Below are 13,009 nucleotides of genomic sequence, written 5' to 3' on the forward strand. Positions count from 1 at the left end.
GTGTGTGTGTGTGTATATCTCTCTCACACATATAATAATATACCTCGCCCCCTCCCTCCCCCCCCCCCCCCAATTCGCCCCAAAAATCGCCAAGGGGGCGGTGTTCACGCCCTAATTCGCCCTAATCGCCCACTACGGATGGCCTAAGGCTCTGTATAATGGAGGGGCTACAAATGAGGCGTTTTGCGCCATGTGACGCCCAGTCAGCAAAATGTGATTTTTTTTTTGTTTTTGGGGTGTAATGATATATATATATATATATATCAATGTTGTAAAGGTAGGTCTACAAGGCCGAGTACTCGCTACAAGGTATGGTGCCGAGGGGAGTTCCTTTAACTCTGCTTAGTTACTAAAAATTGTTCAAATGTGGTCAACATTAGCCAGAAATACATCTAGTCGGTTAACTTGGGCCTATTTTAACTTAATAATACAACATAATTCATATTTCTATAGTATTAAAGAACGAATATCATTTTTTTAATTAATGATTAACAATTTTAAAAATAATTAAGTATTTAAAAATTTATTTCTCTTATTTATATTTATAGTCACTCATTTTGTTATAAATATTAGTAAAATTATAAAATATATCTATTACTTAAAAATTAATTTTTCTATGATTCATATAACTTAACCGAGTTGAATAGAATAATAAACCGAATAAGGCGGTGTCTAATTTTACTAGCTTTTTATTTATAAATATACCGTGTATACCCTAACAATAACAACTACCCTTCTTCTTTCATCTTCCTTTTTTTTCTTTTCTACTCTTCAATCGCAAACGATCGGTGGTCGATTGAATCTAGGGTTTGATCGACAAGTTTAGGCTTTATTTGATTTGATTTGATTTGGTTTCAAGAGGACAAGACTAAAGCTCTTGCTCTTGTTTGTTGTGGGTAAATCTATCTTTTAATTAATGTGTGATTTGCATTCTGATCTTTATTTGCTTGTCTGTTTCATTACTACTGCTACTTGAATATGTTTATTTGAGTTTGTTAATTGAAACCCTAGACAATAATAAAATAATTGGTATGATTGATGATTATAATCCCCACTTAAAACATCCACAGCAACATTATTTCAGATTCAATTTATTAATGTTTATTAATTTTTGGTGCAATCGGACTGAAATTAGGGCTAGGGGTTTGGAACGAGTTTAGGCTCAATTGTTAGTGTTAATAGCCGTGTCAGTAGAGGTTTCGGTGGTGGCGGTTGTGGTTGCGGTGGTGGATTGATTCGAGATTAATTGAGTAATACACGGAGGAAATGGAAACAAAGGGAGCTAAGGGATCGTGTGAGAAAATAAAAACAGTTGCGGTACGAGGGATTTGAAATGTAGTGGATCATGATTTTCCCAACAAAATTGAAGGTTTTTGATGTCTTAGTTTTTTCAGGCTCAAAATTTTCATCGAAAACGGGTAAATTTACACTGATGAGCAAAAGTTCAAGGGGGGCGGGGCCACCCCGGGTCACAATAAAGGGTCGCCCATGGTTAGTAGTTGAGATTGTAAATGGAAGAAAGAGAAAGAAATAAGGAAGTGAGATGTGGGAGGCTTTTAGAAGATGTACAAGCTTTAGAGATAAATATCTGAAATGGTGTTTTTGTCGTCCTTCCGTTAGCTGGTCTGAGTCAGCAACGAAAAAAGGCCCTAAACACAGTGTTGGAGGGATTAACAGCGTGTTATGGGGGCGGTTAAGGGTTAGTGTCGGGAGGGGTGAAGGGGGTGGGCGTTAGGGGTGGTGCGACGTGGATGGGTTAATGCCCCCAGCATTAATCCACAATGTTCAGCCTTGGTGTACATTTATGTCAGGAAGAAAATCTTGTCTTCAATAACACGGTGACTGTTGCAGTTCTTAATGAATAAAATTTAAATTTGAAAGTCAAAAGTTTAACTATATTCAACATTTTCTAAATGAATATTACAGTTCTATATTAATTTGATTTCATACTTCGTATATGGATTTATAATCAAAGTCCATTTAGCTCAGAAGTAGGCCATTTTATGTTATTTAATTGATGGAACAGTACCATATTACCTGAATTTTAGTACCTATATGGCTATATGTTTTAACTAATCTGAAGATATTAGTATGCTTGAGATTTGCTGAGTTTGGCTTTGTGTAATATCTAGTTTTGGGAAATGGGATCATTGCAAGAAAGTTTGAATAAGTTCAAAAAGCAACAAGAAAAATGTCAGTCGACCCTTAAAAGCATAGCCGGCTCTAAAACAAGCAGTAGGCCGACAACAACTACTCCCGCTTCTAGAGCTGTGCCTGCTAGCACCTTGGGGAAATCATCTGTCCCTGCTGTTAAATTCTCTAATGACACCGAGCGGTTACAACATATTAACAATGTAAGGAAGAGCCCTGTTGGAGCACAAATCAAAAAGGTCATCCATTTGCTATTTGAGGTACGCACATACTTGCCTCCTTTTTGTATTTGTTTAATTGGTCATTTATGCTTGTTCATGATGGATTTGTTAGTGTATCGTATGGATAGAGCTATAGAACCATGTTTTCAAGCATCTGAAATTATGCAGGCAATTTACTGTGTTCCATAATATCATATTTAAACAAGAAAAAAATTTAATATCAAATATACCCATTCGAAGCACTTAAAATGTCACATTTAACCTTTTAATGATATACGATTTATAATATGCCTATTACGCTTGTCCCTTTCTCACTGCACTTTAAACTCTCATAATGCAAATTGTTGCATAATGGAAAGTATAGATGTTATTAATATGAAAATGGGTATATTTGATAATAATTGATATAATGATTTATTTTTGGGTAAGTATGATATTATTCAAGTGTTGAGGGGTATATTAGCATCATGTAATTGTTAAATAGCCTATTTTTGCTATATTTACAGTCAAGGCAAGCCTTTACAGCTGACCAAATCAATGAAGCATGTTACGTTGACGTCAAGGGTAATAAGGCTGTGTTTGAAAGTTTGGCAAAGAACCCTAAAGTTAATTATGATGGAGTGCGTTTCTCTTACAAGGTATGCTTATTTTGTCATTTGTTAACCAAGTATTTATCTTTGTTTTTATTTTATGAAATTAAACGTGTATCTTGGTGTTATATACAGTCAAAACATAATGTGAGAGACCAAAAAGAACTTCTCCGGTTGGTAAGGACATTTCCAGAGGGTATTGCTGTTGCTGATCTGAAAGATGCATACCCAACTGTCATGGAAGATTTACAGGTAATCACATAATTGTTTGGGATTTTTTTTCTTTTTTATAATTTGACTACATCATATGCAACTAGAGATGTAAACGGACTCGAACTCATCTACACTGATTATTATTATTATTCGTTTAATTTAAGAGAGCTCGAGTTCCGCTTGTCTATTAGTTATAATTGTTTTTGTATATGCATATAAATATTATCTTCATAGATGTTTCATGTTTTACATTTAAAAGTTTTGCTTTCATTATGATTATCTATTTCTTATGTAGTTTTTTATTATAATAAATAAGTTACTATTTTTATAGGGCAAATATCATTAAAAACCAACATACTTTCTCTTTTTACTCACAAAACAAATTTTTACATATGAAAGTCTCTCTTTACTGTTAAATTTGAACAAAATTGTATTTTTTTTATAAAGCAATTTGAAAGCAGTCCATCAAAATTGTTCTAAAAAATGTAACTGTCGGTTTTTATGGTATTTGCCCATTTTTATACGAATAACAGGCTTGTTAAGGCTCTCGGGTCTAGTCAGGCTTGTTTACACCAGCCATTAAACTGATTATTATTTGGTGAAATACAGGCTCTGAAAGCGGCTGGACAAATCTGGCTGCTATCAAATTTCGACTCCCAGGAAGAGATAGCATACCCAAACGACCCGAGAGTCCCGATCAAGGTGGATGATGAGTTGTTCAGATCAATCGAGCTGCCACGAGACATGCTGGATATTGAAAGGGACCTACAGAAGAACGGGATGAAGCCCGCAACAAACACCGCTAAAAGGAGAGTGATGGCGCAGAATGGTAATATTCTGAATAAACCAAAACAGAAGAAAAAGAAGAAGGCTGAGATCAGTAAGAGGACCAAACTCACCAATGCTCATCTTCCCGAGCTCTTTCGGAACCTTACTGGTTAGGTCTGGTTTCAAGGTGGAGACTGTTGATATGGATAAAAACATGTTGAACTTTCTGTTAAGTTTATAATTTCAGATTCTCTAATATTGATGTATTGGTTTGAAAACATCAATGTGTTTGTTTTGGTTTTAAGAAAACTTATTTTGCGTCTCATATTGTTATATCTAACCTAGTTTTGCATTCTATATATTAGTCATGCTTAGAACTAGTCTTCATATGAAGAAAACTTGATGTTCTGTACCATTTTAATTAGTTATTGAAATAACAATTTTTTCTAAGTACAACTTTCATTAAAACGGCACGGCACAACTAACAAGTCGCTAGACGCCAAAAACAACTACAACACCGTAACTAAAACTAAAACGTACACCAATCTTTCCACGATAATGACTTAATGTGGATCTACTTTTAAGTACAAAGAACACTTGATCTTATCTATCACTTCGTTAACTAAAAAAATATTTACGGAAAAAAAAACTTTGTCCCAGCCTTCCAAATGCACCAAGTCATCCAAATGCACCAAGTCACCAACAGGCCGTGATAATCACCCCATGTAACACTTTTCCTTTTCATTATCCAACGGGATCGAGTTGTGCACGCTTAGTAAACCGCGAACTGTAAAGTTGAAGATATGCGGAATCCTACATCACAAATTGATCGTATTCCAAACCAAATTGGCTAGACCATGTTCAGTTGAATGGATCGAAATGCGAGAGCCTCGCCTGTCGCTAATCTATCCATATATTTTAGAAAAGTTAGAACTTAATTAATTTTAAATTAATTTTATATCGTTTTTAGATATTTTTATTTTCAACGACTTTTAGTTGGTCACAGAGTGTTTAATCTTGTAATATTTCAACTTACATCACCATCAATTAGATGTCATAAAAGCCAAGGGAGACTTCTAAATTCCAAGTCAACACAACTTATAATAACAATTTTTCTTTCTCATCTTCAGCCCACAGGATCCATGTACAAATTTTCAGTGATCTACTTTAAAAGGTTGACTTTCACCTTGTATGTTTCCATGATTATAGGAAAAATTATGAAAGTGCCGTTTTAAAAATAATACTTAAAAAAATGTTATTGGTATATGGCCATATCTAAAACAATATATTTTTTTCACCTTATGTATTCTTGCCTCATTTTCTATAAATCTGCTTATATCAATTAGAAAATATTGCAATATCGCTACCAAGAGTTTTTATTTTTTTAATAATTTATTTATTTTTATTCTTTTTATGTATGTGTTTTCTCTTACTGTTAAATATAATGCTATACAATTGAAAATCTAGTTGATTAGCTTTGTTATGAGGTCACCACATACCAAGCCACTACCACAATAAACCAAACATGTGTAGATGTCTTTCTGGTTATATTACAACTTTATTACTCCGGTAATGCAACGCACCAAACCGATACCAATTGAAATTACGTCACTTACCCGTCGTAGCGCACAGGTTAAATCCCACTAGTTCTTTTTTTTAATCTTTTTGAAATACGGGAAAAAATATAAACATTTGTCAGGATATATTTCATTATTTGTATGGTTTTGCAGCTTTGTTGTACACTATGTATACATGTATATTTAGGATTATTATATAATATTATATTAGTTAATCAATTATTCATTTTACCTCAACTTTGTACTCTTCATCTCTTTTTAAGCCTACATCTAGATGGCTAGAAAACTGAATTTATAGGCTAAGTTTAGCCTACTTGGAGACACGTATCATTTTTTGATTGGTCAAAAGCAACTTTTTATGATTTTTAATACTAAAAAAGAGAACGTTAAAGGCTTAACCCCCTTCGCCAACTTCACTTATGTGGAGCAATCTGATTGGTTCAGAGAAAAATGTCTAGCTAGTTGTAGGCTAAAAGTCAATGTTTATTTTTAAATAATCTTATTTAGCACTTATTTAGCAACGACGTCAATAAAAACATTGGTAACTAAAGAAATTATTAATAAGTTCGGTTCCTATGTTTGTAACAACATATATACAACATGACAGGTTCAACCCATAAACCCAGGCATACTTATATCTTTATAGATATAAAATACATCAACTCTAACCCAAAAGATCTTAAAATCACACGAACGCAACGAATGTAGCCTATTTATCTAAACGAGAAAACAAGTTAAATGCACTTGTTCATATGCATGTAAGTATGTAACAAACATAAAACAATTTAACATGCATTTCAAAAATTCAAAAGACAAACAGTTGACATCAAGTTTTCAACCATGGGCCATAACACATCATTTCAAACCAATATATTCAAACATCTTTAATAATGTGAAACCAGGATGCAATTTCCTGAAAGACAAAATAATTCAGTGATGTCACAATCAGTAAACCCTATGAACACAAAGCATTGATCCGGTCAAGTGCTGTGTGTCACGCACTCGCGCTTATAACACATGTACCTGCAAAATAAAAACACACCGCATCCAACTCAACTACTCACTACGTACAACAAAATGAGTGCCAAATGGTTCGCGGCTCTGGTGCTCTTTGCAGCGTTTTCCGTACTCCCCCACACGACGACAGCACAAAACAACCTCACCGCCACCACCGACCGTCTGGCATTGCTAGCGATCAAATCCATGATCAATGACCCGCAAGGTGTCATGACCTCATGGACCGACTCCAACTCCAACACTAGTGTCTGCCAATGGGAAGGCGTTACTTGCAGCCGACGCCACCAACGAGTCACCTTCTTAGACCTCTCATCCCGAGGCTTAACCGGTACGTTGTCTCCTTCCATTGGAAACCTAACCTTTCTAAGCGACATTTGGCTGTTTAACAACTCGCTTTCCGGGGAAATCCCACATGAAATCGGTCGACTCTTTAGATTACAACAACTTATTCTTAATAACAACTCTTTCACGGGAAGCATCCCGCCCGCTATATCCAATTGCTCAAACCTCCAAGCCCTTGACTTGAGTGGCAATCTTCTTGTCGGGAAGATCCCGGATGAGATCGGTTCATTATCCAATCTAGGCTTCCTCGCCCTCCAAACGAACAGCACAGACATTTTAGAAGGCGGGATTCCATCGTTCATTGCGAATCTAACATTACTCGACACGCTTTCTCTCGGTGACTGTCAATTCGGTGGACGCATTCCCGACATATTCCACAACCTGACTAGCTTGAAAAGACTCGCATTACCTGGAAACAACCTTGTCGGTACCATCCCGCCTTCCTTATATAATCTTTCATCCTTAGAACAACTGATTCTAGATCTTAATCAACTCACCGGTACACTGCCCGCGAACTTAGGTATAATCATGCCTAATCTTACGGTATTTTCTTTAATGAATAACCTATTCACGGGCCCGCTTCCACTGTCCATTCTCAGTTCCCCGAAACTAGAAGCCATAGACGTAGCCCGAAACAACTTTTCGGGAAAACTGATAATCGATTTTCAAACTTCGTGTAACTTAATAGTCTTGTCATTAAGTTCGAATAGTTTCGGAAGCGGGGAAGATGACGAAATGAAGTTTATCGACGAGTTATCGATTTGCAATAACTTAGAAGCGTTAGATCTCGGTAACAATCGGTTACAAGGTTCCATACCGGAATCTGTAGGAAACTTATCGACTAAACTATATTTTTTAAGTGTTGCTTCAAATCGATTATCGGGTGGCATTCCATCATCGGTGGGTAATCTTTCCGGTCTAACTACATTAGACGTTTCAAGTAATCAATTCACCGGCACACTTCCGGTCACCGTTGGCAATCTTAAACTTCTACAGAGGCTAAATGTTGCAGATAATTTGTTCTCGGGCAGCATTTCAGATTCTTTGGGGAATCTAGCATTAATGCTTGATATGAACCTGAGTTCAAATCAATTTAACGGTACAATACCGTCAAGTTTAGGGAACTGTAAAAGGTTGATAAGGTTAGACTTCGACCGGAATAACCTTACCGGAGAGATACCTAGGCAACTATTTGAAATATCGTCACTATCCGTTATCCTAAACTTGGGCAACAACCAATTATCGGGACAACTTCCTACAGAGGTCGGCGATCTTAGGAACTTAAACGAAATTATTCTGGCAAATAATCGATTGACTGGCGACATCCCGAGCAGCCTCGGAAGTTGCAGCAGCCTGCAGAGGCTTAACATAAGCAACAACCTCTTTTCGGGATCGATTCCAGCTTCGCTGGAATCTTTACGAGGCCTCGAAAACCTTGATGTTTCGCATAACAACTTCACTGGTGGGATTCCAACTTATTTGGAAGTAATTCCATTGACAAGTCTCGACTTATCGTACAACGAGTTAGATGGCGAGGTGCCGATAAAAGGTGTTTTTGCAAACGCAAGTTCGGTTTCTATTATCGGCAACAGTCGGGTTTGTGGTGGTGTACCTGAGCTTCGGTTACCCGAGTGCCGGTCTAACAAGAAGAATAATAAGTTGAGCCTTGCGGTTATATTGATAATTTGTTTCAGTTCGGTTCTGTTTTTTGTGGCAATGGTGGTGCTGTTATTCGTATGTTGTACACGGAAAACCGAAGTGGACTACGATCATCCACCGGAGACTACTTCCGGGGAGTCGCTAATTCAAGTTTCTTACGAAGTGCTCCACAAAGCAACCGATGGTTTTTCCAACAAAAACTTCATCGGTGAAGGAAGCTTTTCATCTGTATACAAAGGCTGCATCGATACAGAAAGTGTGACTACTGTTGCTATCAAAGTACTAAACCTACATCGTCGAGGCGGTTCCAAAAGCTTCATTTCCGAGTGTGAGGCGTTAAAAAACACCCGACACAGGAACCTAACGAAAGTCGTAACGTGCTGCAGTGGTGTTGACTTCCAAGGCAGTGAATTCAAAGCCATAGTTTATGAATTCATGCCAAATGGGAGTTTAGACAAATGGTTACATAACACTCAAACCGAGCTGAGTCAACTCAGTTTGGTTCAGCGAGTGTGTATTTTGTTAGATGTGGCTTACGCGCTTGATTACCTTCATTATCATGCTGGCAAGACTATTGTCCACTGTGATTTGAAACCGAGCAATATTCTTTTAGATGAAGATATGGTGGCACACGTAGGAGATTTCGGGCTTTCAAAGATTCTTCAATCTGAGTACCAGTACAGATACAATAGCAGCTCAGTTGGAGTTAGAGGAACCGTCGGGTATGCAGCTCCAGGTATGTTATGCTGATAAACGTTAACTCACAGAATTATTCATTTCGTAACGAATCTTAAAAATGATTGCAGAATATGGGCTCGGGAGCAAGGTGTCAAGAAATGGCGATATGTACAGTTTTGGAATATTATTACTGGAGATAATGACGCGTAAGAAGCCTACCGATGCTATGTTTGGAGGAGAGCTCAGTCTACACAGCTATGCTAAGAAAGCCATGGGTGATGGTGCACTGGAGATCGTTGATCCAGTGCTTTTAAAAGACGATAAGAAGACTGGACAGATAACCAACAAGGAAGAAACAACAGGTTACATGAACCATGAAAGGTGTTTGCGTTTGTTGCTGGAAATTGGTGTGTCGTGTTCCATGGAATCGCCACAGTATAGAATGGACACGAGTAGTGTTATTCAAGAGCTCCAGTTGATAAAGGATGCTATTTTAGGGGATTCTACGGTTTTCGTATCTTCTGTTTAAACGTGTGAACTAAACTCATATATGAACTAAAACATGTTATATAATAAAGGTCAGAAATAATGTAATATAATAAGGTAGCATCAAACAAGGGGAGTATCAAGTATGTATTGAATTGTTATATTTAAAATGAAAACATAATCTTTTTCTTCATATTTTACCTAGGATTCCTTCAACATGTTTAGAGTGGAAGCACAATCTTTTTCTTCTTTCTGGAGTTCCACTTCAACATTCTCTTTCGAAGATGGCACGGTGTGTGTTTTCTTTAATTCCTCAAGCTGCAAAAACGATTAAAATAAATGTATGAATTGACTTCTGAAGTAAAACAGAGCAGAATACGGTGTAACTTGAAACTGACAAATTATTTACATTTAATTATTTTTAGAGTTTTGGTAAATACTGAACTTGATCTAATTTACCAACAACATTCGCAACAGATAGCATATAAATTCTGAATTTGTAATATAAGAAGTTTGACTTCAAGGTTACCTGGCTAGATGTTTCTTGATGAACTGCCAAAAGCTCATTGTATCTAATTTGCAAATCAGACATCTCAGCTTGCAGTTTTGCGTACTCGGATAAGCTCGGTCCGCCTAGTTTTTGCTGAACAAACCTGTTAACCAAATAATAAATAATAAGTTTTTCAATGTGTCACATCATATGAAATAAAAGCAAGTTATTTAAATACGTGTTGGCTTACTCAACAGCTGAAGAAGGCTTGTCATTCTGTTCATATAGAGCCACGAGAACTACAAGTAACAATAAAAGGTTTAAAAATGAGTATCCGAGGGCGAAAAGGATCCATGATATGTTTTTGTTCATTTGATTGCGTTAGAAAAGTTGACTAACCTTTAGTCAAAGCATCCACTAGACTCTAAATACTTCCTAAAAGCTTCTTTCTTTGCTTGCTTCTCCTGTAAACAAACAAAGTGTACATACATTTGGCTTCATTTTTTTACGCCTCTAGCTAGTAAATTAACATCTTTTCTGGTACTATACGTGTTATCGAATTAACGAGAAACTAACTCCATTTAGACCTAAAAATTTTGACCCACCATCTCAAAAATGGGTTGATGTGGAACGTGCAGCCCGATGCCGGTACATCGTAACGCCGCATCAGGCACACCAGACGCGCAACCTGGCGCCAGTATGCACGTAACACAGCATCAAAGGCGTAACCGACTAACCGGCGCCAGTACCCGCGTAACCCCGTTCTACCCGAGCCTCTTCCGAGCTCCGACCTAAACCCGTCCTGATCCGAAACAAAAATAACCCTTTTTTGAATCGACCAGTTTTGACCCAAACCTGTTCTGACCCGTAACCGTAGCCCACCCGACCCGGCCGTTTTCCAGCCCATATTAAATCCCAAAATTGAAAAGATAGGTCATAGATCTAGAGACAGGCAATTGGGCATTCAATTGTTTAATTAAGAACCAACAGAACAGATCTATACAATAAAAGAACCTGCATTGCTGATTCTCAATTGATGTCATAGAAAACATTAAAATAAATAACTTGTGCAGGCATAATTGAACTTGTAGATACTCAAATCATGACTGATAGAAGATCTAGTTGCAATTTCAGTAGTAAAGTAAATGAGTAATTGTTAATATTATGCATCCGAACTCAAATTGTAAACCCTATCTTAAATCAAAGATAGAACACACAGTTTGACGAGAAATTGATAAGTTTTATGTTATGAAGAAATCAGAAGCGTAATAATATAAATAATTAATCACAGATGCGAATGAAATCTAGTGGGTACTGACCATAATTAATATTATTATTACTCTACAGCAACATAGATTTGAAGGGGAGACACATTTCTGAAGAAGTCAGAGAAGAAGGTATGTATATTGTACCATGTGTTTAATTATTTCAGGCAAATTTTCATACTTGTGAATGAGCTGGGTTTGAGCTTGAAATTAAGCGAGGCACTGCTTAGCTCGAGCTCGAAGTTAAACGAGTCTAAGAGCGAGCTATGGCTCGAGATCGGCTCGGTTACTAAAATGAGTCTGTTCGGCTCAGGTTGTTTCAAATCAAATATTTTTAGCTAAATCTATTCAAGCTTCTATCAAGTCGAGCTATGAGCCATGAGCTTTTTCAAAAGCCTTATCCATATTTTTTTTAGATAAATGTATTTGACAAAAAAGATTAAAAAAAAAAGTTCTTTGTTGCATAGTATTGTTTGGTGGAGATTTTCTGGTGATGCGGTGAGAAATTTTCTAGTTACAGAAAAATTCTTCATGTGACGAGAATAGTAAAGTGGTGAAATAACTAAAAGTTGATTTTTTTTTATCAAAATCGGCTCAAACAAACTCTAATTGAACTTATTCCAGCGATGTTGGAACCATCTTGTCGAACTCTAAAAGTAAAAGAATAAAACTGACCGCAAAACCAAACCAATAGCCGGTTTGAATGGCTTTCGCAATTTTAAACCACCATAAACACCCTTACTCGCCTATTTTTTGACCCATTCTAACATGACTACTGCTTTTTGTCTCCACTTTTATTTTTTGAACGACCAACAAACATAGAATGCCTAGGTACTTCGTATGGGGTGATCCAATAGCTAAAGGTCACCGCTAGCTGGCCCAACCCAGCCAGTACGTAGCCCTTAAGCGCCTCCAAGTTATCCCCAATTCCGGGGAAAACCCGCCCGCCCGAAAGCCCACTGGTGGTAAAACCCGGATGCCCTCAGAATCGAACCGTAGATCACAAAAATCCAAGTCTTCCTTTATTGAGTCACTCATGTCTCCCTAAAATGTTGTTAGTGACAATCGAACTTGAGTCTTCATAGAGAAACCCAAACTCTTTATCACTACACCACAACAGATAATAAAAATAAAAATAAAAATAAAAATACACGAGTTTATTACGTAATAGAGTACATATGTTTTACATTGTAGTTAACAAACATCTTTAAACGATACATATTTTATGTTGGTTCTTATACCATATATCACAAACCTGCACACTATTAATTATTTTTCAGAACTTGAAAGTATGAAACTATGTAACAAAGCACCATTATATCGCCATATTTTAGTTTTGTCCACCTCAACAATTACTACCGGGACGGTTACACCAGCCTTCCTCGCCGCCCCATGCTTCAAGTTCCCTTTTTATTGTAACAGCTGTTCACAGAGAAAGCATTTGATCATCGATAAAGGCATATATTTGTACACATGCATGCAAGATTGTGAACGATTTTCTTTAGTTTAGTTTTTAGCTTAAAATATCTATAAATGTGATTTTTAAATGACT

General features: G+C 36.8%; 2 protein-coding genes and 1 pseudogene across 4 annotated transcripts; 2 read left to right on the forward strand and 1 right to left on the reverse strand.

Annotated features, from left to right (window-relative positions):
- The first annotated feature begins 731 nt into the window (after nt 1–731).
- Nucleotides 732–4,266, forward strand: LOC143535607 (transcription initiation factor IIE subunit beta-like). Of its 2 annotated transcripts, none has more exons than XM_077029819.1 (5): nt 732–892; nt 2,133–2,411; nt 2,879–3,010; nt 3,098–3,214; nt 3,785–4,266. In XM_077029819.1, exons 2-5 carry the CDS (start codon nt 2,142–2,144, stop codon nt 4,115–4,117), a joined length of 852 nt encoding a protein of 283 aa, XP_076885934.1. In that variant the 5' UTR covers nt 732–892; nt 2,133–2,141; the 3' UTR covers nt 4,118–4,266. The 2 variants fall into 2 exon arrangements, with proteins under 2 accessions (XP_076885934.1, XP_076885933.1); XM_077029818.1 differs by having other exon boundaries at nt 734–896.
- Nucleotides 4,267–6,594: 2,328 nt separating this feature from the next.
- LOC143535608 (uncharacterized) lies at nt 6,595–9,745 on the forward strand. The gene is made up of 2 exons (XM_077029820.1): nt 6,595–9,274; nt 9,345–9,745. Exons 1-2 carry the CDS (start codon nt 6,598–6,600, stop codon nt 9,743–9,745), a joined length of 3,078 nt encoding a protein of 1,025 aa, XP_076885935.1. The 5' UTR covers nt 6,595–6,597.
- Nucleotides 9,712–11,582, reverse strand: LOC143535610 (uncharacterized; annotated as a pseudogene). The gene is made up of 5 exons (XR_013135737.1): nt 11,512–11,582; nt 10,592–10,656; nt 10,443–10,491; nt 10,232–10,355; nt 9,712–10,020 (listed from the first exon to the last, which is right to left on the reverse strand). The product of XR_013135737.1 is annotated as an uncharacterized LOC143535610 (transcript).
- Between the last annotated feature and the right edge of the window lie 1,427 nt (nt 11,583–13,009).

This window comes from Bidens hawaiensis, unplaced genomic scaffold (genome assembly GCF_021521415.1).
Source record: "Bidens hawaiensis isolate Kalapana, Puna unplaced genomic scaffold, B.hawaiensis_p1.1 tig00010569_1, whole genome shotgun sequence".
NCBI classification, from domain to species: domain Eukaryota; kingdom Viridiplantae; phylum Streptophyta; class Magnoliopsida; order Asterales; family Asteraceae; genus Bidens; species Bidens hawaiensis.

Bases quoted from the DNA above. Each gene is read 5' to 3' on its own strand.
- LOC143535607 (XM_077029819.1), top strand. From the start codon at position 2,142: ATGGGATCATTGCAAGAAAGTTTGAATAAGTTCAAAAAGCAACAAGAA. The intron at 2,412-2,878 runs GTACGCACATAC...CTATATTTACAG, and splicing joins TCATCCATTTGCTATTTGAG to TCAAGGCAAGCCTTTACAGC. The intron at 3,215-3,784 runs GTAATCACATAA...GGTGAAATACAG, and splicing joins CTGTCATGGAAGATTTACAG to GCTCTGAAAGCGGCTGGACA.
- LOC143535608 (XM_077029820.1), top strand. From the start codon at position 6,598: ATGAGTGCCAAATGGTTCGCGGCTCTGGTGCTCTTTGCAGCGTTTTCC. The intron at 9,275-9,344 runs GTATGTTATGCT...AAATGATTGCAG, and splicing joins CGTCGGGTATGCAGCTCCAG to AATATGGGCTCGGGAGCAAG.